The sequence below is a fragment of the Python bivittatus genome, unplaced genomic scaffold (genome assembly GCF_059951505.1).
Source record: "Python bivittatus isolate LINGU-HERP-01145 unplaced genomic scaffold, Pbiv_v1 ctg000850_np1212, whole genome shotgun sequence".
Taxonomy (NCBI): Eukaryota; Metazoa; Chordata; class Lepidosauria; order Squamata; family Pythonidae; genus Python; species Python bivittatus.
In genome coordinates this window covers 56,081,951-56,103,903 of record NW_028277112.1, presented here as the reverse complement: position 1 = coordinate 56,103,903, position 21,953 = coordinate 56,081,951, and the positions used below count along the sequence as shown (strand labels likewise).

At 38.1% G+C, this 21,953-nt stretch overlaps 1 protein-coding gene across 1 annotated transcript in view; it reads left to right on the top strand.

The window, feature by feature from the left end:
• The first annotated feature begins 956 nt into the window (after positions 1–956).
• The window catches only part of LOC103054566 (atrial natriuretic peptide receptor 2-like), a 47,041-nt gene continuing 26,044 nt past the window's right edge, over positions 957–21,953 (top strand). The window contains exons 1-12 of the mRNA XM_088130516.1: positions 957–1,010; positions 3,356–3,452; positions 6,031–6,163; positions 6,214–6,222; positions 8,262–8,385; positions 13,345–13,449; positions 14,834–14,936; positions 16,430–16,575; positions 17,191–17,263; positions 18,997–19,144; positions 19,720–19,806; positions 21,462–21,605. Coding sequence (XP_087986642.1) covers positions 957–1,010; positions 3,356–3,452; positions 6,031–6,163; positions 6,214–6,222; positions 8,262–8,385; positions 13,345–13,449; positions 14,834–14,936; positions 16,430–16,575; positions 17,191–17,263; positions 18,997–19,144; positions 19,720–19,806; positions 21,462–21,605 — 1,223 coding nt within the window. The remainder of the gene's footprint in view (positions 1,011–3,355; positions 3,453–6,030; positions 6,164–6,213; positions 6,223–8,261; positions 8,386–13,344; positions 13,450–14,833; positions 14,937–16,429; positions 16,576–17,190; positions 17,264–18,996; positions 19,145–19,719; positions 19,807–21,461; positions 21,606–21,953) is intronic.

Below are 21,953 nucleotides of genomic sequence, written 5' to 3'. Positions count from 1 at the left end.
TTTCTGGTGCACTTTGGAGCATTGCAATGCAAGTCCATTTCTTTCTGCCACTTTCTCAGATGAATCCTCCATGCTCCAAGATTAAATCAGACACTAGTTCCTGCCTGGGGTTAGTAATACAAACTGAACCTCAGTTTCTCTTAAACTATGGTGTGTATCCATTTGTGAGGCAGGATCTTTTGTGCCATATCTTGATTACATTTCTGAAATACAGTGAGAATGCAGAATATGGATATTCTGAGACTAAAACCATAGATATTACATTGAAGTGGGAGTTCTAGATCTAATTACCAGCTATAAAAATACCATTTTTGTTTCACTCCAGGTTAGGCTGAAGTAATATTGGAGGAAAGCCTTGCTATGAAATAGCAGTGAAACAGGCATCTAAAGCTGTTATTATATTTGTGATCTGGATTATTTATAATTTGAAAGTAATTCTAAAGAGTCTACTATGGCATCTTGTGACTGCACTGTATAAGCTTGACATTTTAGCCAAGCCCATCATTACTTCTTGGGGTTTATGTTGGTATACCCCTCTCTGCTAATAAATAACAGTCTTCAGATATGTTATTTGGTGAACGTTGGCATAGAAGAAATCTTGGTAGCGTGGAGTTGTCATTTTATTTTCCCACCTACTGTATATCCAACCTCGGAAAAACTTTTAATGGAAAATTGGAGGATTCGGAGCAAGAAGAGCTGTGTTTGAACTTACCAGCTCACAATTAGTTTGAACTCATGAGTGGAAAGTGAGAATTTGATAGCCACGAGGGGGAGACCTTGAGGCAAGGCTCTGTTCCCTCCCACACGAGTCCTGTGCTTGGGTTACTTTCCATCACAGTATCATTGTGTGCAAGGGGTATAATGAGGGGAGGGGGAGTTTGAGCTGCTGCATGAGATCTAAGGGGAAGCTGGGCTCATTCAGCAACAGGCATTTGCTTCTCTGCACATAAAGGAGCATGGGAACTGCCAGAACACTCTCCCCTGAGCTGCAGATCTTCCTTAGTTTCCTGGTAGGCAATCTTCCTTCATGTTATTGGCCTCTGTAATAATAGCTTATTCTTATTAGCAATAATTCTGACAATAAAAATCTGGCAGGAATGTTTTAGAGCAATACATCATTTAATTACATTATTCAATCAACTGAGATAACACATATGTGCAAATAGAAGATTATGAATTTTATCTAAATTGCAAACTACTTTACAAAATTGTATTTCTTTAAAAAAAAATTATAGGTGCTGAACAATAGTACTATAATGCTAGTGATAGTAATAAACAAGATCTGGATTTAGTCAAGCGCTCCCACAAATTGGAAGGCAAGCTAAATTCCCCCCGTCAATAAACACGATCTAAAAATGCTTGAGTCTTTTGAAACTTTTCCAGAATGATTATATGACAGTGATGGAGGCAGTAAAAAGCAGTTTTATCCAACAAATAATAAATTCAGAAGTGAAACAATAGCCACAAAATATACTTAATGTTTAGCAAAGATAATGGAGTACTTCATGTTCTATAGGCATGGTGATAGTAGAATCAACAGCAACTGTCCATTTAAGTAATCATAATTCATATATCTGTTGAGTCTTTGATATTAGTTGCTATAATGTAAATACAACCATCCCTTTTTTCATGCATTTTAACAACTTTTTTTTTCATCCCATTAAACCAAAGAACTAATACGAAACTCCTTTATTATATACCATGTTTCCACATCAAGAACAGACCAGATAATAGAATTTTACCAGCTCTTAATCTGCTATTAGATGTCCTTTATATCACACTGATGTAAAATGGTGACGGAAATTTCATGTTTAATGATGAACAATATTATTTTCAGACATTTGTAATGACTTTACAGACATATTGTTGTTGAATGACAAGGATGAACGAAAGATTAGTTTAACAGCAGCAATCCAAGCCAAAAGGGTTTGTTTTCATGGAAATAACTTGCCTTGGCTGAAATTTGAGATTAATGAAAAGCTGGTAACCTTTTAAGGGAAGGAAGGAAGGAAAGAGTGAGCTGCAGTTAGTTCATGCATCACCTTCATCAAACTGAATTCAGTAAATTATTCTACAAATCTTTAGCACTTCATTAAATGCCATCAACATCTGTGCCTGCTCTACCATTAAAAACAGTGAAATGTCTGCCTCAGAAGGCAGATACTAAGGGCTGACAGTGGGCCATTGATGGGCAAATCTGCCAATCCCACATCACCTAAGCTAGCCTGATCTTCTCAGGTAAAACAGGATATGCTGTGTTAAATTAAGATCTGGCAGCCAAACTGGTCAATGGATGTATGGAACAAAAAAAGAGGTGGCAACGTATCCATTTCTAACTGTCCATCTTCCAAGGAAAGCTAATGATTCTTTGCATGTGTGTTTAAGACACTCTGGGGACTGATTTGGCTGTTCTACCACTTGCCTCTTATTCTTAGCCCCCATCCATGTCAGGAAGAGAAGGGAAAGAGACAGATCGGGAGATTTCACTCTGCATCAACACAGTTAGATGGACACAGTTATAGGAACTAGGAACAAGAGAAAGGGAAAGGCAGTTCTTAGCAGCAACAATTCTCAATATATATTTGACAGGAATATCACTTATGCCTAGTTTGGTGCTTTGATGTGAATCAGAAATTTGGAAAACAATACCAAAAGAACATCAAGAGAAGCTATACAGTGTATCTAAAAAGTGGTATGTTGACTCAGCATTCATTGTCTGAGTTTTATACATTTGTTAATTTGCTTTATTGTTAATTTTTTGGTGTTTATATTTTGTGAACCGCCCAGTCTCTAGACGTTGGGTGGTATATGAATGTAATAAATACACAAATAAAATTCTACATGTCCTTCCCATATGCGAAGTGTCTTCTTTTACTCATTTCACAGTTCCTTCATTAACTGAATACTAGAATATGAATACTAGTATATAAATAGTAGGGAATAAGTACAGTTTGTGCCCAACGTGAAGCTGAGCTGAATCAGTAGATTAAAAATATTCCTCTTAACCAATTTTTGCCTTCTTCCTACTCTGGAATCTCTACCATTTTCTAGACCTTTGGAAACTATTAAAAACCTGGTTGTTTCCCCAGGCCTTTCAATAGGGTGGTTGTGGAGCTCCTTTCTGTTCACTTTTGTTTGGTTTACTTTGGGTGCTTGTTCCTCTGACTGGCCAGGATCTCTTTTTATATGTGTTTTTTTTTCTTTTCTCTGTAAGCCATCCAGAGTTGTCAAGCAGCCTCAAAATTGGATAAAATAAATAAATGAAATAGAAATTCTGCCTCCTTTGAAAGAAGACATTTTACTGAAACATGAACTTCTACTGTATCTAAGAATCTTTTTATGTTTCATATGGCAGGCTCTTTTAGTAGAAGGGTGGCACGATTTGGATAACACGGATTACGACTGCTGGCCCCTGGAGAAACCGGATGAGTATAACATGCTGGACTGTGGAGGTATGGACATCTCTGGTTTGCACAGGGTAAAATAAATCGACTGCAAATAACATTTAAGGAAACACTTCAACTCTATCTTTTAGCTGGCTGCAGATGCATGCATCAGCAAGAACATCTGTTTCTAAGTAAATTATACTAAAGGCAGTAAATAACACCACACAGGAGAATTACGTACTTGCTTGGCATTCAGATATATTATGGAGAATTTGGCTAAGGTGAAGAAACAAAAGATCTGTCTGAAATTTATTCTGTGTAACATTAAAAAGAACAGGAGCCACCCCTACTGGTAGCACTCACAGTCATTCCAAGAAATACTGCATTAGTGAAGTACCTATTACCTTGGAGTCATTGGTCAAAATCAGAGCAACTATACACTGCATTCACCTTTTCTAGATGTCCCTGCCTTGCACCAGTGTTTGTCTGTAACTAACACATTATGTATGAACAACACACATTCTTTTTTCAATAAGTACATATGGATGCATCTGGGAGCCAAGTTAACTTGGAGAGATTTCCTGTGAAGGTTCTTTGGTGTTTCAAAGGACATGTCTGACATTCAAATGTTATAGGTTTTCTAAAGGAAAAAATAAATTTGCAACTGCTCTCAGGTACATAAGATCACTGGAAAATGTGAAGCATTTGTTTAAAACAATACTAACCTGGAGGATGCTTCTGTTAGAAGGAAATAAAGCAGCTGTGCATTCATGTATACCAGTGTTGTCCAAACTTGGCCACTTTAAGATGAGTGGACTTCAACTCCCAGAATTACCCAGCCAGCTGGGGAATTCTGGGAGTTGAAGTCCACTCATCTTAAAGTGGCCAAGTTTGGACAACACTGATGTATACGCACAGATAGTCAGGGAAAGCCTGCAAGGCAGCTGTCCCAAGCTTTTGCAGGATGTGGCGACTTTCAAACCTGGAGGAGGAAGGTGCTTACCTTCTGCTAACATCTTTTGCCAAACTCTCCTTTCAAATGCTTTGCTTTGCTCTGCCTATCTGTCCCTCCCTCCCTCCCTCCCTCCCTCCCAATTTCACAATATCAAAACTGCAAACCATGAGCAATTGTTCCTCCTCCTGAGTAAATTCAAGGCAATTCAGGAATATGTAACCATGGCAATTGGATGAGAATTAATTAGGACGTCACTCTGGATAGAAGAAGATACTAATTTAAGGAAAAGTGCATGAAGATCATAGTGAAGTCTTGCCCACAGAAGACAGACATTCTTGTTCAGTCATTCCCAACTCTTTCTGAACCAATGGACATCATTTCACAGAATTTTTGACAGTGATGGCCTCTTTGAGTTTTTGCAAGCATATACTTATGTCATCACTCATGGCATCTAGAGAACCTGTCTTCTGTCAGCCAGTTTTCTCAAACATCAGGGTCTTCTCCAATGACTCTTCTTTTGCATGATACGTCCAAAATATCTTAGCTTTAAGTTCATTAATACTACTTCCAGTGAGCAGTCTCTATTTACTACAACTAGTACCAGAATTTAATGTGGAAAATAGTAGTATATTAAGTGCTACTATTTTAATTCTGCTTCTAAGTGGCTGTTCCTTCCTGTTCTGCCTGGGATCACTAAAGGGTCCTAGGCAGAAAGAAATACTGGAGAATGTGGGATTTCCAAATTGAGAATCTATATTATTACAAGCATACCTCAGAGATATTGCCGGTTCAGTTCCTGACCACTGCAATAAAGCGAGTCACACAATTTGGGCGACCTTGGGCCAGTCGCTCTCTCTCAGCCCTACAAAGCAGGCAATGGCAAACCACTTCTAAAATCTTGCCAAGAAAACTGCAGAAACTAGTCCAGGCAGTCACCAGGAATCAAGACTGACTCGAAGGAACAAAAACAACAACAACAATAAAATCCTCTTATATTACCTGTGGTCTTCTGCAAAATAGGAACAGCAACTTTGTGAGGTGGTAAATTCATTTATAGTGACAGGGCTGTGGCAAAACCCACATTCACCACTCTTGAGAAGCAATGTTGTATTCAGTTCAAAATAATAATACTTTTCTTTCTGAGACACGTCAATCAGATTTTTTTGGCTAGAACATTGTTGACCTTCTTGAAGAATCTATTTTTTAAAAATTGCAGATTATATAAAGTCCTACCTATAAATCATCCTATCAATCATCCATTTGTAGTCAATCAATTTTATTTTTGCAGCTATTATTATAATCCATTATAATCTTAAGAAAACAGTGCTAACAAAAGCACGCCATAAAAATCACACTGGAAAAGTTTTGAGATGTAAAGACAACTGCAGTTGACAAAGCAATATCAAAGTTTATCCTTCCAAAAGTAGAACCCATTAGTCTGATTTTTTCCAGTCAGTTACCTTACCTCAAGTGCTAGAAACCAAAAGCAGAAATGAAAACCATTTTCTCAGCAACACAAATATGTTAACCTGATCTTCACGTGCTACTCAAAAGAATCTGGTTAAGACATTATTACTCATGGGCCATATAGTTGTTTGGGTTTAGTTATTTATTTTAGTCTTTAGGGTTAAAGACACTGAAACGTTAATCCAGTTTTGAACTATGCCTAGATGAAACCTTTATTTCTAGGTCTAGAGATGGCTTGGGTCCATAGGCCTCCAGAAAAGATAATAAGCGGAGAGTCCTTTGATGTCATCTATGCCGTCTTTGCTTCTGATTACTTCTACCATTATGCTGTGGAAAATGGAATTTTCTCCCACAGGTCAGCATTTGCAGATAAAGTTGAAGTAATTTATACTCCTGCTTCAGGAGATATATAAGGTAGTGGAAGGTGTGTATGTTACTGCTCTAATAAACAGTTGAGGCAATATAAAAATGCTATGTGTGCATTAGGATAAGACAGCATTTTTCAAATATTTATTTAAAATTGAAACAATCCTCATAGTGGAGTCTTTGGGGTTCTCTGAGCTTGGTTGTTTTCTTGCAAATGTCTCATTACCCAGCTAGGTAACATCTCCAGTGCTAGGATGTTACCTAGCTGGGTAACGAAACGTTTGCAAGAAAACAACCAAGCTCAGAGAACCTTAAGGACTCCGCAGTTCAACCCTGAGCTACACATATTTTTATTTATTTTATTTATTTTCAGACTTGTACACTGCCCATCTCCCCCGTGAGTGACTCTGGGCGGCTCACAATAATAAAAAAGAAGAAAAAACACAGGTCTCTCCAGACATGGATACAATCTATAAATAATTAAAAAACATGTATTAAAAATGCCCTAAACTTCCTATGATTTTAGCCCTAAAAAACCTGTAAGATGCTGGGGAGGGGGGGGACAACCCCTCACCCCACCAGCCATCTTCACAGGTGTGGGCCCCCCTTTGGCCCCCAGGCCTTCTGGCAGAGCCAGGATTTGATCCCTTTCCTGAAGGCCGTGAGGAAGGGGGCACACTGGACCTCAGGAGGCAGGATGTTCCATAGGGCGGGCACTGCAGCAGAAAGGCTCTCTGCCTATTCTCTTCTATTGGTACAATCCTTACCATTATGAACAAAACAGTACAAATTATTTTCTCAGTTATGGACAGATTTCCTCCATACAACTGAAACACAACTGTGAATTCAGTCTTCTGACATGGAAACTTCTCTTTTCTGATGAAAAAGAGTAATATCTGGCTTTGGTCAGCATTTGGGCTCTTCAGATCTCCTGCAAGCAAAAGCTGTATCTACTATTCATTAAAGCAGTCTAACGTTTTTCAGATGCCACGGATAGTGTTATCTTTTTTTTTTTTAGCCTCACGAAGAAGCCTGAGCAAAATTGGACTGCATTAATGAATAGTAGGCAAATGTTTGCTTTTGTGAGATGTAAAGGACTTCCAAATATTTTCAGAGCATGTGTAGCACTACTGTGCATATGCTGAATAAAACAAAGAAGTGAGAATACAAGGGTTGCTTGAGGAAATCAGTATTTGGTCATAGAGATACAAAAGTTCCCTGTACAAACCTTCCTGACAAATTTAAGGATCACAAAGCATTTATTTATCAACAGTCTTTCACATACAGGTAGTCCTCACTTACTGACAGTAATTGGGACCAAGAACTACATTGCTAAGTGATGCGGTCATAAGGCAGGATGTCACATGACCACAATGACTTATGACTGCAGTTCTGGCAGTCCCAATTGCCATTGTTAGGTGAATCCCACACAGTTGCAGCCTCCCACGGTTACATGATCGCCATTTGCAAACTTCTTCCAGCTTCTCTGTTGACTGTGCTTGTCGGAAGCCAGCAGTGAAGGTCACAAATGGTGATCACATGACCACAGGACACTGAGATGTCGTAATTGAAAGCAGGTTGCCAAGCACCTGAATCACAATCATGTAACCATGGGGACTCTGCGACGGCTGCAACTACAAGGACCAGTCCTAAGTACCCCTCATTCAGTTCTGTCATTAAACGAGGACTATCTGTACTTCCCAAACATTGAAATGTATGTCCCAGAACAAAAGAAGCAGAAGTCTGGAAATGCATAATTTGAGAAATAAATATACTTATATCTGCACATTTTCTGTGAAAATTTTAGGGAAAATTTTTATATAAAATACATTTTGAAATACACATTATTGTGAATGCTCATGATTTTTTAAAAAAATATTGCAGATTTCTGCATGAATGCATATAAAATCTGTAAAAAAGTATCTAACTGCCTGTCCTCAGGAGATCACACAAATATTTTGGAAGAATTTGTTTCTATATTAAGTCTTCATTGCACTAATACAAAGTTGTCTGTGTGCTGCTTAAAACAAGTTAATGTAATGGCATGATAGATTTCAAGATAATCTTTGCCAATGTTATTTTTGAAGTGATGCAAGGGCTGCTAAGAAGTTTTGTGAAGAACAGGAATGTCCTCCCAACTGGAAGGATGCTAATGGAGAAAACTGCTGCGTCCATCACGCAAACATTCACTCCTGTCCATTGGCTTTCATGGTTAGTATTAATGATAATTTTGTTTAATATAGTTGTGTTGCATAGTTGGACAAACTTTTCTCCTGACCTCAGATGCAGTAGCTGTTTGGAGAAAGATGATGAAAGCAAGAAACAAGGCTCAACCAAGAAGGTATTTTTCTACCTGAGGCACAGAACAACATGGGCCTTCCTCATTCCATATTCAGTGGGCCCACTGACACTGACACTTGAATTTTAAACAATACTGTTGAACAAGAAAGGGTTACTCTTTGGATAGGTGAACCTAAGACCTTAACATGTGCAGAGCAGGCTATGTGGTCCTCAGTGTCTGCCACCTGAGAGAGTCATCTCACTATGTCTAATGGTAGGACCAAGTGCCTTGGACAAATATGATGGGTGAGTGCTACTGAATTATCATTCTTGCAGACCTCCCTTTTGCTTCTTCCTTTGTCCTCCTTACTGAGCCATCTTCCTGTTCTTTTAATGTGTCAAGAATAAAGGAAGACTACTGCTGGGAAGTGGTTTAAACATAAATAAATAAGAAGACACTGTAAAAGTGCCAATTTTTGAATAGTCACAGTCAAGGGGGAAAAAATTATCAATTCCTGAATTCAGAAGTTTGCTTTACATTCATTTAGATTGTGAGAAGAATAAAACTGTTAATATATACAGGTAGTCCCCAGTTTAAGAACGAGTTCCATTCCCAAGGTCTGTCCTTAAGTTGAATTTGTATGTAAGCTGGAACAGTATTATTGTATAATACTGTATAAGTAGTATTGTGTAATGTACTCGAACCACTGTGTGTTTAACTCGAATCACTGCGTATTAAATTTGAATTTTGCTACAATAGGCTCTGTTCTTAACAATGTATCATCTGTAACCCAGATGTTCTTAACCAGGGACAACCTGTAGTTAGAAAAATAGCCAACTTTATGAAGAATTATATGTATGGTGGAAGGTATATTAATTTATAACTCTAGAAGCTCAGAGTAGGTTATGTTGTACCTTATGGGAATTTCCTCTGAAAAGACACACTCCATAAGCATCTTGTTAAGGATAATGGAAGGCAAGTGACATTGTGACATCTACTCTGCCTCTTTTGTACTTGCATGGGTATCACAAGTACAAAAGGGCAAAACTTGTGTTGTGATGTTCATGATGCATATTTCATAATTTGGGCATCCTTGGGGTTAGGTATTAATGCATATAATGGGTTCCTGGTGTCAGGAGTGGAAGATAGGCTCTCTGTATTCATCAGACTGAATGGCAAACATATATTTTTATTTCAGAAAGCACTATCTTAGTGCACCATATTTTACTTTTTGCCCTGGTGACCACAACTAGTGGCTGAATTCACTCTTACATGTTCTGTAGTTTATCTACTTTTTGTACTCCTTGGGCAAACAACTAAGTTGTTAGTTCTGCTTAAACCTAAATGGAGTCTTTTTGGAATCTTACTTTGATCTCAGATTCTAACTTTCCTTGGCATATTGTTTCTTTTCACCAGTTGTTCCCTCCATTTAAAATTATTCAAAGAAGGGAATCATTGAACTCTGTCACATCATGGTCTATTGTGCTTAGAAGCTATTTCCAATGGAGGGGAAATGTCTTCTGTGTTGATCTTACCCAATGCAGGGCTTTTGGGACTTTTAGAGCTTGCTCGGAGATAAAGGCCATAGCAATCATTTTTTATGCCAACCAGAAAAAAACACGCATCAGATGTGCAAATACAAGCCCTTTTTTCTGAATGCATGTGTGCAGGTATGAAGTGGTTGCAAAGCAGTCAGAATATTTGATTGCCTGCAGCGAATGGCCACCAGATTGCCCTGGTGATAGGCAAAGTCTTACCTCATGGTCAGAGCACTACTTTAAAGTATAATTCCAAGTTGATTTTTGAACACATTGATCTGGACTATACCAAGACTTTGTGCAGCAAATGGACCTTACCCCAGCCCACAAGCTTGAACTTCTTCTACCAATACATAATAATAGGAAACAAGAGCTTTTGGAGATAAAGCCTGTTATTATCTATGACCGAGGCAATCCATAAGTACAGAAATAGTAAATTAGCTCTTGTCTAATAGCACTTCAAAATAGCACTTTTCCTCCACTAAATTTTGCTCTGGTGCTACAGGAGTCCAAATCTCTTCTCAGCCAGTGATATTAGCAGTTGGCCTGGGAAACTCTAATATTCTTTTAAGTCATGACACCTACCTGTTTGGGGAATAACAATGCTGTGTTGTTCCACAATCACAGTGCTGGCATCCATTGTTCATTTACAATTTCTGGATGCTTTAAAAATGCTAGGTGGTTTCTCCTCCCCAGCCCGTTTTTTGTTTTGTTTTTTTACAAATAAGATGTCTGATTTTATTGCACAGTCGGAAGACTTGTGAGCTCCTGAAAAGGATGTCCTATGAATTTAGCCATTAAGTTATTAAAGTTTCATTCAGGATCAGATATTTTATATTTCCTTGCTTAGATGGAACTAAGAATGAAGGCTAAGAGAGCTATGGCTTTGTTATATGAAATACATTTGTATTTCAAGAACTTGACTTAGCTAAGTAGGAACTATTTATACCTGCATTTTTTTAAAATCATAGCTTGCAGGAGGCATCCATATATATATATATATATATATAGATGTCCAGATGAACGTCTGAAATTAGCAAGAAGAAATAAGACATTTTTAGAATGAATATCTTAAGACCTTTGTCCTGCACATGGGATTACGATATAGTGAGTATTAATTATTTTTCCTGGGAAATGAGAGGCTTTGAAAAATACTGATTCAAACTAGAATTATCAAGTTAAAGTCTATAGAGCTATCAGAATGAGCTGAACATCAAAGGAAAATCACAAAGAAATTCTCTACGTAGGAAGTCTCTAAGCAAAATCTCCTTCTTATGCTACAGTCTCCTAAAAAATTCATTAGAGAAGCAGTTCCATTAAAATTAGTGGAACTTACCCTCCGATTAGACAATCATATATAGAGTTATGGATGAGCACTACTGATGGTGGTGACTGAACCAACAGAACATTTTAACAATTATGCTGCTCTTTGTCATGTGCCTCATCCAGTATTGTTCCCTTGGCTGTCTAAGGATGATTGCCAGTGTGCAATAACCCAGAAGTGAGGTTCAGATTGATATCTAAGAAGAGTCAAAAAAGAGGGCAGACCTTTCTTCCTTCACAAAATAAGGACAACTTCATCCATTATTTCACACAAGGGGCATTTCTACACAGCCATCGTTTTCATCTCCGAAACATTTTCGTGCCCTCCATGGGAGTATTCTCAGTGCTGCTGTTTCTGTAATACTCAGGACTCCCCTGGAGATGATTACGGTGACCAGAGAGCATAACAGTTGGCATTCAGCTAGCACCCTGCCTATTGTACTTACTGTTTTCTTGTCTCACTCAAGTTCATAGAAAGTGGGGGGAGTAATTCAGTTTTAAAAAGCACAGTGAAATGGTGCTGAAATGCTGTAGCACTGTAATGAAGCAAAACCAACAAGCCCAGATGAAATTCTAGTCACTGGAAAATCACCACTCTCTTAGTGCAGCATTAATACTGCCTAGCTCAGTGTTTTCTCCAGCATCACACTTAAATCAGGAATGAACTGCCTCAAGAGCAGAATTGTGGCCAAAGAGCCTCAATACATATGGAGGAGCTCAATTTTTACACAATTCAATCTGTCTTGGTATTTCTTGGGTCTGACCCTGATTTCTAGCTTCTTGTCTTCTTAATAGACTGATAAACTTTTCATAAGGGAGAACCTGGATAATCATAGAGAAAGCTATATCACTTTGTTGTGGGAAAAGTGTTGAGTTGCATGTTGGCAAAGTAGGTTCAGCTTCTTGTTTAGCTGTGAAACTCAGCAGGCAGCTTTGGCTAAAGCACAATAACTGACTCCCATTCAGTCCACTGAAAGAATATATATGGCAGGTTGTGGCACTGGACACATTACTCCTACTCTCAGGCATTGACCCATATTTTGATCATGTCTTCGCTGCAGACCACCACAAGAACACTTCCCTGTTGTTAGCACATTGGCTGGTATAGGAAAAAGGTCTTAATACACACTTACGTAAGTAGGAGTCATCCCCACGAGGAAAAGGCTGATCAGCCAGCTATCACTCAATGTGAAGAAACTTTCTACTAGTGTACATTAGTTATTTCAGTGTATGGAAAGTGGGACACAAATGAACGTTCCTTACATCTCAGCCTGAGTCTTTTAAAGGTTCAGCTTGTGTTACCATATAGGATTTCCCCCACATATCTTACAAGGCAGAAGTACCAGTGAGAATTAAAGTAGGTTCAAGTACCGAGTTACCTTGTACACTGCATTACATCAGCTTAATTGGCAGACTGCTTTATGTTTAATAGTTCAGAAAAGTAAATGTTACAAACTGCACAAGCCATTTCAAGTTTCTATTCTGTTTTATTGCCACTTCTTATTTTCTCCCTCTTTGGTGCAATGATTTGTCAGAAGGCTTTAGATGCTACAAAAACAGTACATATCTTTTTATCTGAATAGTGCGTATTAACTGGGGATCATTTATCTAAAAGTAATTCATAGTTTAAATTCATCATTCTTATTCATGAAGTCTGAAATCTGATACCTCTCCATTTTTGCTATCTGCCTTACACTAATTTAGCCTCTAGTTCTAATGCCCGATGGGTTTTTTTACCATCTCTTCTGCAGTGACCTAAAACTGTACAAATTAATAAAATTAATGATGTTGAGTGTAAAAGTTACACCAATAATGTTCTGGTATACAAAAAAAAAAAAGCTGAATAAATAGTTACTGTAATTGTGTAACTCATTTTATGTTCCTGGGAAGTTAGCCAACATTTTATGAAAGGCTGGAATATATATTCTCATTTTTAATTGTGGCATTCAACACACAATGCTTGCCTGTTGCTGGATTCTCCATAGAAGAACCTTTAAGGGAAATTCATTCTAATCTATTTGGCAAAAGGCAAAAGGTGGCATATGTGGACCGTGGATCCCAGATGATGGTCAAATATTTACTCATACCGTGTCTACTGCAGGAAAAATGACACAGACAAACTGGACTGCTAAGGTAAGAGACGTTTTGATCATCACTATACTCTCAATTTCCCGGCCTTGGGTGAAAGGCTCTTTAATCCATTTTGCATTAACTTGAGCTCCTTTCCCTAATTTCATTCATTCACATAAATGATGCTCTGCTTCTCTTTGGAGCTGACTGCATTTCGCTTCCCTTCCCTTCTGGGGTTCAGCAGGAATTCATTAGGCTTCAGCAGGATTTCAGGAAACTTAGCGACTGCATAGCATAGTGGATTGTTTCCATAAGTTGCTGCATCACGAAGAAGATGGCCATGTTTATGTCTAGCTATCTCAGAGCCTATCTGAGGCAACAGTTAGTAATAATTTGTTACACATAAGGAATAAAGTGCTAAGTGTAGGCCTAGTAGTAGCATTATGGAGGACATTAAAACAAAAGCGAAAAAACAGCAACCCTAAACTGCCCTTGGAGTAAGGCAGAAAGAAAGAATCAGAATTACACATGTAGCAGTGAGGACAGTTGACCCAGACTCCTTTCTAACAACCTTTTAATTGTGGAATAATCCCTGCCTCGTTCACTGAATTTGGGGGGCAGTGATATCTTTTATTTGTAGTTGTGCCACCATTCCTTCCATCTTCCACAAAAATCTGTAAAGGGGGAAAATACCGAATAGCCCATGAATGATGTCTGTGACCGATAGCCTTAGAAAGCATTAACATACTCACACATATTATATTATTTTCCTGATTTTTTTAAAATATCTTTTTAACTTTGTATTGGCATATCCTTCACTTTTGTTGTTGCTGCTTATATTTATTTTTATTTTATAAAAGCACCCTTAGCAGAACTCTCAGAATTAAATATTTAAAGCCTTTCAGATGTATAGCAAATAGTGCGTGAGCCATTTTTGATGCTATGGAAAATATACTTTTATCTCAAATATTTCATCTCACAAAGAGCAATTGTTTTACATAACTGACTTCCACAAAATGATGGTTCCTCAATGTAGATCATCATCAGATCATCGTGGAGCCTGGAATCAAATAATATTTATCAAACTAAATAAATAAACCTGACAAGATTCATTTGAATCAATGTGTGACTAATGAGGCAATATAACTTTAAATAACAGATGCTGCGAGAAACCACAGGGAAAGGATATTATTTCTGTGAGATTCCAGAGCATCTAGATGGAGAATGGCATTCTAGATTAGACTGGTCTTTCTGATGCTAAAGCAGTGTTGTCCAAACTTGGCCACTTTAAGATGAGTGGACTTCAACTCCCAGAATTCCCCAGCCAGCATGGCTGGCTGGGGAATTCTGGGAGTTGAAGTCCACTCATCTTAAATCTGCCAAGTTTGGACAACACTGTGCTAAAGGCTAGCCATCCTTCTATATTTCTTCTTTGTTTGTTTTGTAGGTAGTCCTGGTACATGTGGGTGTGACGTCTCTCATTGCACATGTCAGAGTGGGGAAAATGCAGGCTGCTTTAGAGGCCCAAACAATGGTGCTCCCTGCAGTAGGTATGCTACAAAATTCAGGCAAAGTTGCTGCAGAGTGATAAGTATCTGCAGGATTGGGGTTAAGGGAGGCAAGTGATGAAACAAGTGTTGTGATGCAAGCTCTGCTTCTTATGAAAGGGTGAAGCTTGCATCATGACCTCATGACACATACTTCATCATTGTGATGTCATTGTGATACAAGTGGACATTTAAATATGGAAACAACCATGCTTAAATTGCCAGAGAATATTGAATGCTCATTAGAATGGAGGAGGAGGAATCTTCACTGTTGCCAAAAACCCAAAAACCAGTACATAATAAAATTCAATATTATGAAGCAGTGTGTGTGTGTGTGTGTGTGTGTGTATGTGTGTGTGTGTGTGTGTGTATATATATATAATAAATAACAAACAAATCACAAAATCCATTGGCTTTATCAATCAACTGGCTGTGGATTTTGCATATGATATAGCAGCATTTAGCTACATTTAGAGTAACAGTCATGGCTGTTTGAAAGAAAAAAAATGTAAGTAAAATTGATCAGAATGACTGGGAAATTTGCTGAAATGTGGGGTTATCAACTTTAACCTTGTGCCAGCATAAAACAGCCAATATAATAAAATGTGTTGAACAGTTTGCCACATGGGAAAAACCTTCGCCCAAATTGGATACGTTCATATCTCCCTTCTAGGTCAGCAGGAGGAGAATGCCCTCCTATATTTAGGGAATGGGAAACCTTGCTCAACTATTTGTTGCGTTCCAAGACTGATCTCTAATGCCGGAATGCTTGGCTTCTGGCAATTGATGCCATGTTGGATGCTGACACCATATAAAGCAGAATCACTTCCTCTGAAAGACATGGATACTTCTTTTATCTGAAGGAAAATAGTCTTGCTGAATTTCTTACCCCCTTTAAAGTACTTAAAAAAAACATAATAAGCTCTACAGTCTTCCTTTTGTGAAATGCAACTGAAGACTAGAGAACAAGATGCCACTTGCTTTTATTGTACTAATTCAGCTTTCCTCAACCTTGCCGTCCCAGATCCATTAGATTACAATTTCATATTGTAAGCTGCAGGGTGGAGTTGGTATGTAGTCCAACATATTTATAGGGGCAGGGTTGAGGAAGATTAAAGTAGTTTTCAAATGCTGAAAGACTTCTTTCATACTGGACAGATGTTTGTCCAATAAAAGTTTTTTTTTAAATGTAACAATTGAGAATATGGACAGTAAACTGAAAATGCCCAGTTCAAATCTTACACACTATTCACTGGAGAGTCTGAGGAAAATCTCTTGCCTTTGGAATCTCACTTACTCCTTGCTCATGTAAGACACAGCTGGCCAGTTATCAAGTTCACACTAACACCTGGTGACCCAATCTTGCCCTACATTTTTTGAAGCATTGGATGCTTTTTGAAACACCCTTCTTTAAAATTACTTAATTGCCATAAAGGCTGATTATGTTTCCCTCTCTTCCATTATTGATACTGACAGTTCTTTCTCTTTGCGCTCAGTCTGTGGGAATGACATTTGCGAAGATGACGAGAGCTGTTCCATATGCCCAGCTGATTGTGGGGAATGTCCACTGACAACTGAAATCAAGATAGCCATTGCTTTACCAATATGTTTAGTCTGCATTGGTTCCATTTTGACAATCATGGTACGTAGCAAGTAAAATGTTATCACTCATGTTCTTTACTTACCTGCTCTCCTTCCCACTTCCCTCATTCTTCTCCAGTTCCTATTATTGAATCCTCCTTAATATTATAAATTACAATTTATTGTTCTATTTCTTTGCTGGCCCATTGGATGCACCCGGGTGAGATGCAGCTGCGATGGCCTTACACTCAGAGATACATTTTTGGGACAGGCAGCTACGGATAGCCTCCCTAGAGAACCTGACAGATGGGTACACATTTTGCCATTTTGTTCACTATAAAATTGTCTCTCTGCTATGGATGGGTAGACAGAGACTCAGCACAGCAAATAATTACACGTGCGTTACATTATGGTAGGAGAAAAAGACTGAGATTTCAGCTTTTCAAGGAAACGCTTTTTTTGCTTTCAGGCCCAACTAAATCATCAGAGAGTTGTTAGGCATGAGGTTTGCTGGAAAAGAATGGCAGCGTGAAAATGTTTGTACAAATACCATTTCTTAAATTATTCAAAATTGCTTGCATTTGACAATGTATGAGTTATCCTCTCCCTTGCTGCAATATTGCTGGATTCAAGGGAGCAATTCCTAGGAATGAATTTGCTCTGCTCTTTCCTTTAGTGGTTCCAGTACCAAAACCAAAAAATGTTTTGGGATGAAAGCTGGATTATAGATTACAACTGCATCAAACAAGGTATGTAAGTATAAATTTATTACTGGTGCCCTACTTCATGAATCAAGAAACTGACAAACGGGGAATGGGCCGGTATGGTAATTAGCTAAGGCAACTTTCTACCAAATTCCCTGTTGTTTATCCTAATGAGAAGGGAGAAAATGTTTAATGGGTCAGTCTCTTGCAAATCCTTCCACCGCTGTTTCAAAATGTTGGGAATTTGAATGTTCCCATGTGTGCATGGGAACATTCTGAAGAGCAAGGAATCTGGCCAGAGCAATAATGAACAAAGCAGGTTTCATAACTGTACCAGGAAAGAGATTTCTTTATCAGAAATGCATTATAGGGATAAGTAGTGCTTAGCCCTTAGCTAACTACTGGGATGTAGGGAAGAGTCAAAGAAGATGTCCTCTGTGTGTGTGTTTGACCTGAAATTAGTAATCTCTTAGAAAAAGAGCAGGCAGAGTAATAGACAAGAGGGAACACAGAATAAATCTTTAACTCTTTATCTACACCCTTTGTGGTTATTAGGTCTTGAATGGTCAAGGCCTTAGATTCATATCTTCAACAAAACAGGCATGCCATGGTTCATGCTGTTGTAGCAGATAGTTTGCCACGTCTTATGAACTAACATATTTATTATAACAAACTGTTGTGGCTTACAGCCCACTTTATCAGAGACCTTTGAGTGTTGGATGGCTTGGGAGGGTCACCTTTTTCTGCAAAGTTGTGCAGGCTGGGGAAATTCAGTAGGTGATGGAGCGCCACTAAACCAGATATGGGGTAAGCCACCCTCCTGACTCCATAAAGTAACAGGGAAGATATATCAGTTTTAAGTACTGTATATCATTTTCCATATGACTATCTCATCCAAGACCTCATATTATTATAATATACTAGCACCACTTGGAGTATTAGACTTGATTTATTTTCTGCTTTGTTAGCCCAGGGTGGATTTATCAGCTTATGATGAAGCAAGTATTTGTTCCAATGCTGGCCCTGTACAAAAGAAAGCTGGCTAAAAAATGCATTCTATCTACAGTAATGCTAACAAGATCAGATAAATATTAATGTGGCAATCAGCCTGGATTTAGTAAATGCTCCAAACTGAAGAGCATAAATTAGGCATACAAAAGAATGGTAAGCAAAACAAATTATAGCTTCATTCATTAAGAAATATTGGAAAATAAATATAAATATGCAAATATGAGAGAAACAATAACCACGGAGAGAACTATATACTAAAAAAGATGGAAAACAGTCAGGAAGATATCTTTTAAAAAAATATGTAGAGTCAAAAAGTCCATTCATGGGAGTAAATGATCTTAAATACAAGTGTTTCATCTTTATGAATGAGACAGTTGTCTTATACAGAGTCAGGAGGAGTATGCAGGAAAATACTGTAATTCAAATGCATACACAGAATAAACACTGATATAAGATATATATTTATTTCTCAAAGTGTAGCATCCAAATAATTCAGAATAAGTAAACTGGACATATTATCAGGCTGTTGAAAAGCTGCACAAAAGCTCTACCATTTCAAAAATCGTTTCCACCCTTTCCTATGGATGACCCTTTCATCAACAGACTACACTCTATTTAAAGTGGAGAATATGGTACATCGCCAGTACAACAAACAACTTGCAGTGATATGGATGTAAGATTACAGTAATTTGTGAGTATTCATGCTGATGGTTCTATAAACTATTGGATTTCTTTTTCCTCCCCTCCTTACATTAAAACAAAATTAGGGCACGTGCCAAGAACCGCCATGGGGAGCGCCTTGAGTATCCCACGTGCACCCAGCATCTCCAACACCAGCTGTCTCACAGGGTTGAGCTCCTGTACAGCACCTGTCAGTGCTTCCAAGGTGAACTATTTCTCGCCCACTGGGATCTAGTAAGTATTTTTCAATCACTCAGGCTATCCTTAGAGCTTTCATGGATCAAAATACTACATCCCCTCAGAGAAGATCATTTTTGTTAGTTTACATCCAAAAATATGTTCATCAGATCTTTTTCTCGGGTGCTACTTCTAACACATCTGCATGCAGATATACAAGCGTAATAAGATCATTTATTTTCTGCTGCCCCCCTCCCCATTTCTGTGTACTGTAACTGATGAGCCAAGCTTTTGAACACTGGTTATATTTCCCCAACCTTTGGGGCAAGATTTCGAGGGCACGTGGAAGACTGCAGGGGAAGAAGAGGGGAGAAAGTCTTATTGTGTAAATCTACTAGCGTAACATTATATTCAACCGTGAGTCTCCCACAATTCATAGTTGAGATATAAAGACATTTAATGTAGTATAGCCGCATGGATGAAGCTTATTGGATAACAAATAGTTATTCTTTTTCAACCTAGCCTGTTTCACAGGATGAAGAAGAAAACTGAAGTGATTTCAAGGTAATACCTTAGGGTACTTGGGTTTTATGATTGTTGGGAGTAAGACAAGCATCTCTGTATTCTTTCAGTGATGGCAGAACAGTCGCCATCAAAAAAATAATGAAAAAGACATTCACCCTTACCAAGACCATACGTAAAGAAGTCAGGCAAGTAAGGTAAGGTATACATATGGATTCTGTATATATTTCTAGATGCATATCTACAAATGAACTTAGTAAGCATCCTGTGTGACTTTACATTAGTTTTCCTCTTGCATGAAATGTGCTATATATTTCACTTATTAAGCAATTGATCATAGCTTGGGTATATTTTTCTATATCAGTAAGAATTCAAAGAGGGCACTGACTGAGTAAACTTTTTCTTTTTCAAAACAAATTTCTTCTTAACTCAAATATTAGCAGACTCTAAACTGGTCTATGTAAAGTTTTGTACCTAAACAAGAGGTTAGAAATGTGATTTTTAAAAAATAAGGTAGATTCTGGAATCCTAAAAGAATCGTCAAGAACTCAATATATATGTGAGAACTAAAGGATTCCATATCAAGAATGGAGCCAGTGAAATAAAAGTCTCCTAATAAATGAGATTGGATTTTCTTGCCTTGGATCTTCATGTGCTTCCCTTCTCATCTGATTCCATCATTCTGTTGCGTACAATGATCTGTTGACTCTTCTAATCAAAAAGATTTTATCAGCTTTCCCCAGATGTACTGGGTATTAGGCCTATGCATGCTTCTAAAATTATTAAGAAAAATGTTCTACAAGCACAACATCTCTCTGCTGTTCATTAAAACAGCAGATTCCCTGTGCAAATCTGAAAAAAAAAAGTTGGGATTGCTTTAAGAAATAGATATATTGAACTTAATATAACTTTTAAAGCAGTCCCACCTTTTTTTCTAGGATTCTGCAGAAGCCTGAAAAAAAAAAGCTGCTTATGTATAGCAGAGCAGTGCTGTGTTTTCATGAGGTCTGAAGCACTTCTAAAGTATTTCCAAAACATGAACAGACTTATTGAGAATGCCACTGTCATGCCCCCTCTTCCTTTCGGACAGGAGGTATTTTGTTCCTTCAGCCAGCTCTGAGTAGTGCCAGCTATGTTTGGTAGCCTTGAGTTTCCATTGTATAGATCTCTGCCAATTAAGGCTATGCAGTGCTTTGGATTCAATTCCAAACAAATGCTTCAAGGAGTTATGAGCGTAGCTCCTGTCTGCAATCCTTTAAAGCAGCTGTGTCTTTTTCTGCAATCGTGTCTTTTTCTGGAATGATGCACAACCCTGTGCTTTCAGTGAATACGAAGATTCCATAATTTCTGATAGAACTGAATGCACTGATACTCTGAAACTTCTACCAGTAGCAGATCTTCTGGAACTGAACTCTGAATTGGACCTTGACCACACTTTTATCTATTAGACATGCTGTAAGTGATGTGCATTCTGCTGGTTTTGAGCCTGGATTTCTGACCACACCACTGTCTTGTTGTGCAGCTCTGGAAACAGCATAAAATCTTTCAGAATTCCCAACCACTGTCTACTCCAATCCTCACAGTCCCAACAAAAGCTGGGAAAGGCTACATTAGATTTACCTCCAGTTCAGCAACTTAGACCAGTTCATCAACCCAAATAATTTACAACTCCCATTTCAGCAATGAATGCTCAGCGAATACTGAATTATTCTAGGATTTGACCCCAATGCCTGATATATTTCTATTGTAGTGAAAATACATTTCTGAGGAGAAAAATAACACAGTTTGGATATTCTCTGACTGATAATTTTGATAAGGATGCTGGGTTCTGTTTTTTTTTCCCCCCACACAGACAATTAGACCATCCAAACATTTGCAAATTTATTGGAGGCTGCGTTGAGGTACCAAATATTGCTATAATAACAGAATATTGCCCTAAAGGAAGTTTGAATGATGTGCTGCTCAATGAAAACATTCCTTTAAACTGGGGCTTCAGGTGAGAGAATCAACATAGCAGATGGAATATGGTATTTTAATTAGAGTGAAACTTCATTAGGTAAATAAGACAACAGCCCCATGCAAATTCAGAGTTACCTTTAGGAATAAATAACAGAGACTGGGCATGAGGGGCGATAAAATACTGATCAGATCTTTGTGATGGTAAGATTGCAGTTGGGCTTTAGAATGTTATATTCAGTGTATTAGTTACTACAACTAAGTACATTACTTAGAAACCTATGGTCAGGGGTGTAGCCTATTGGTTTGGTCTGCTTTGTGAGAACACATTGTTGATTTGCTACACCCATCATAGCTAAGTCAGAAAGTCCCTCTCTTCCTGCTCAGC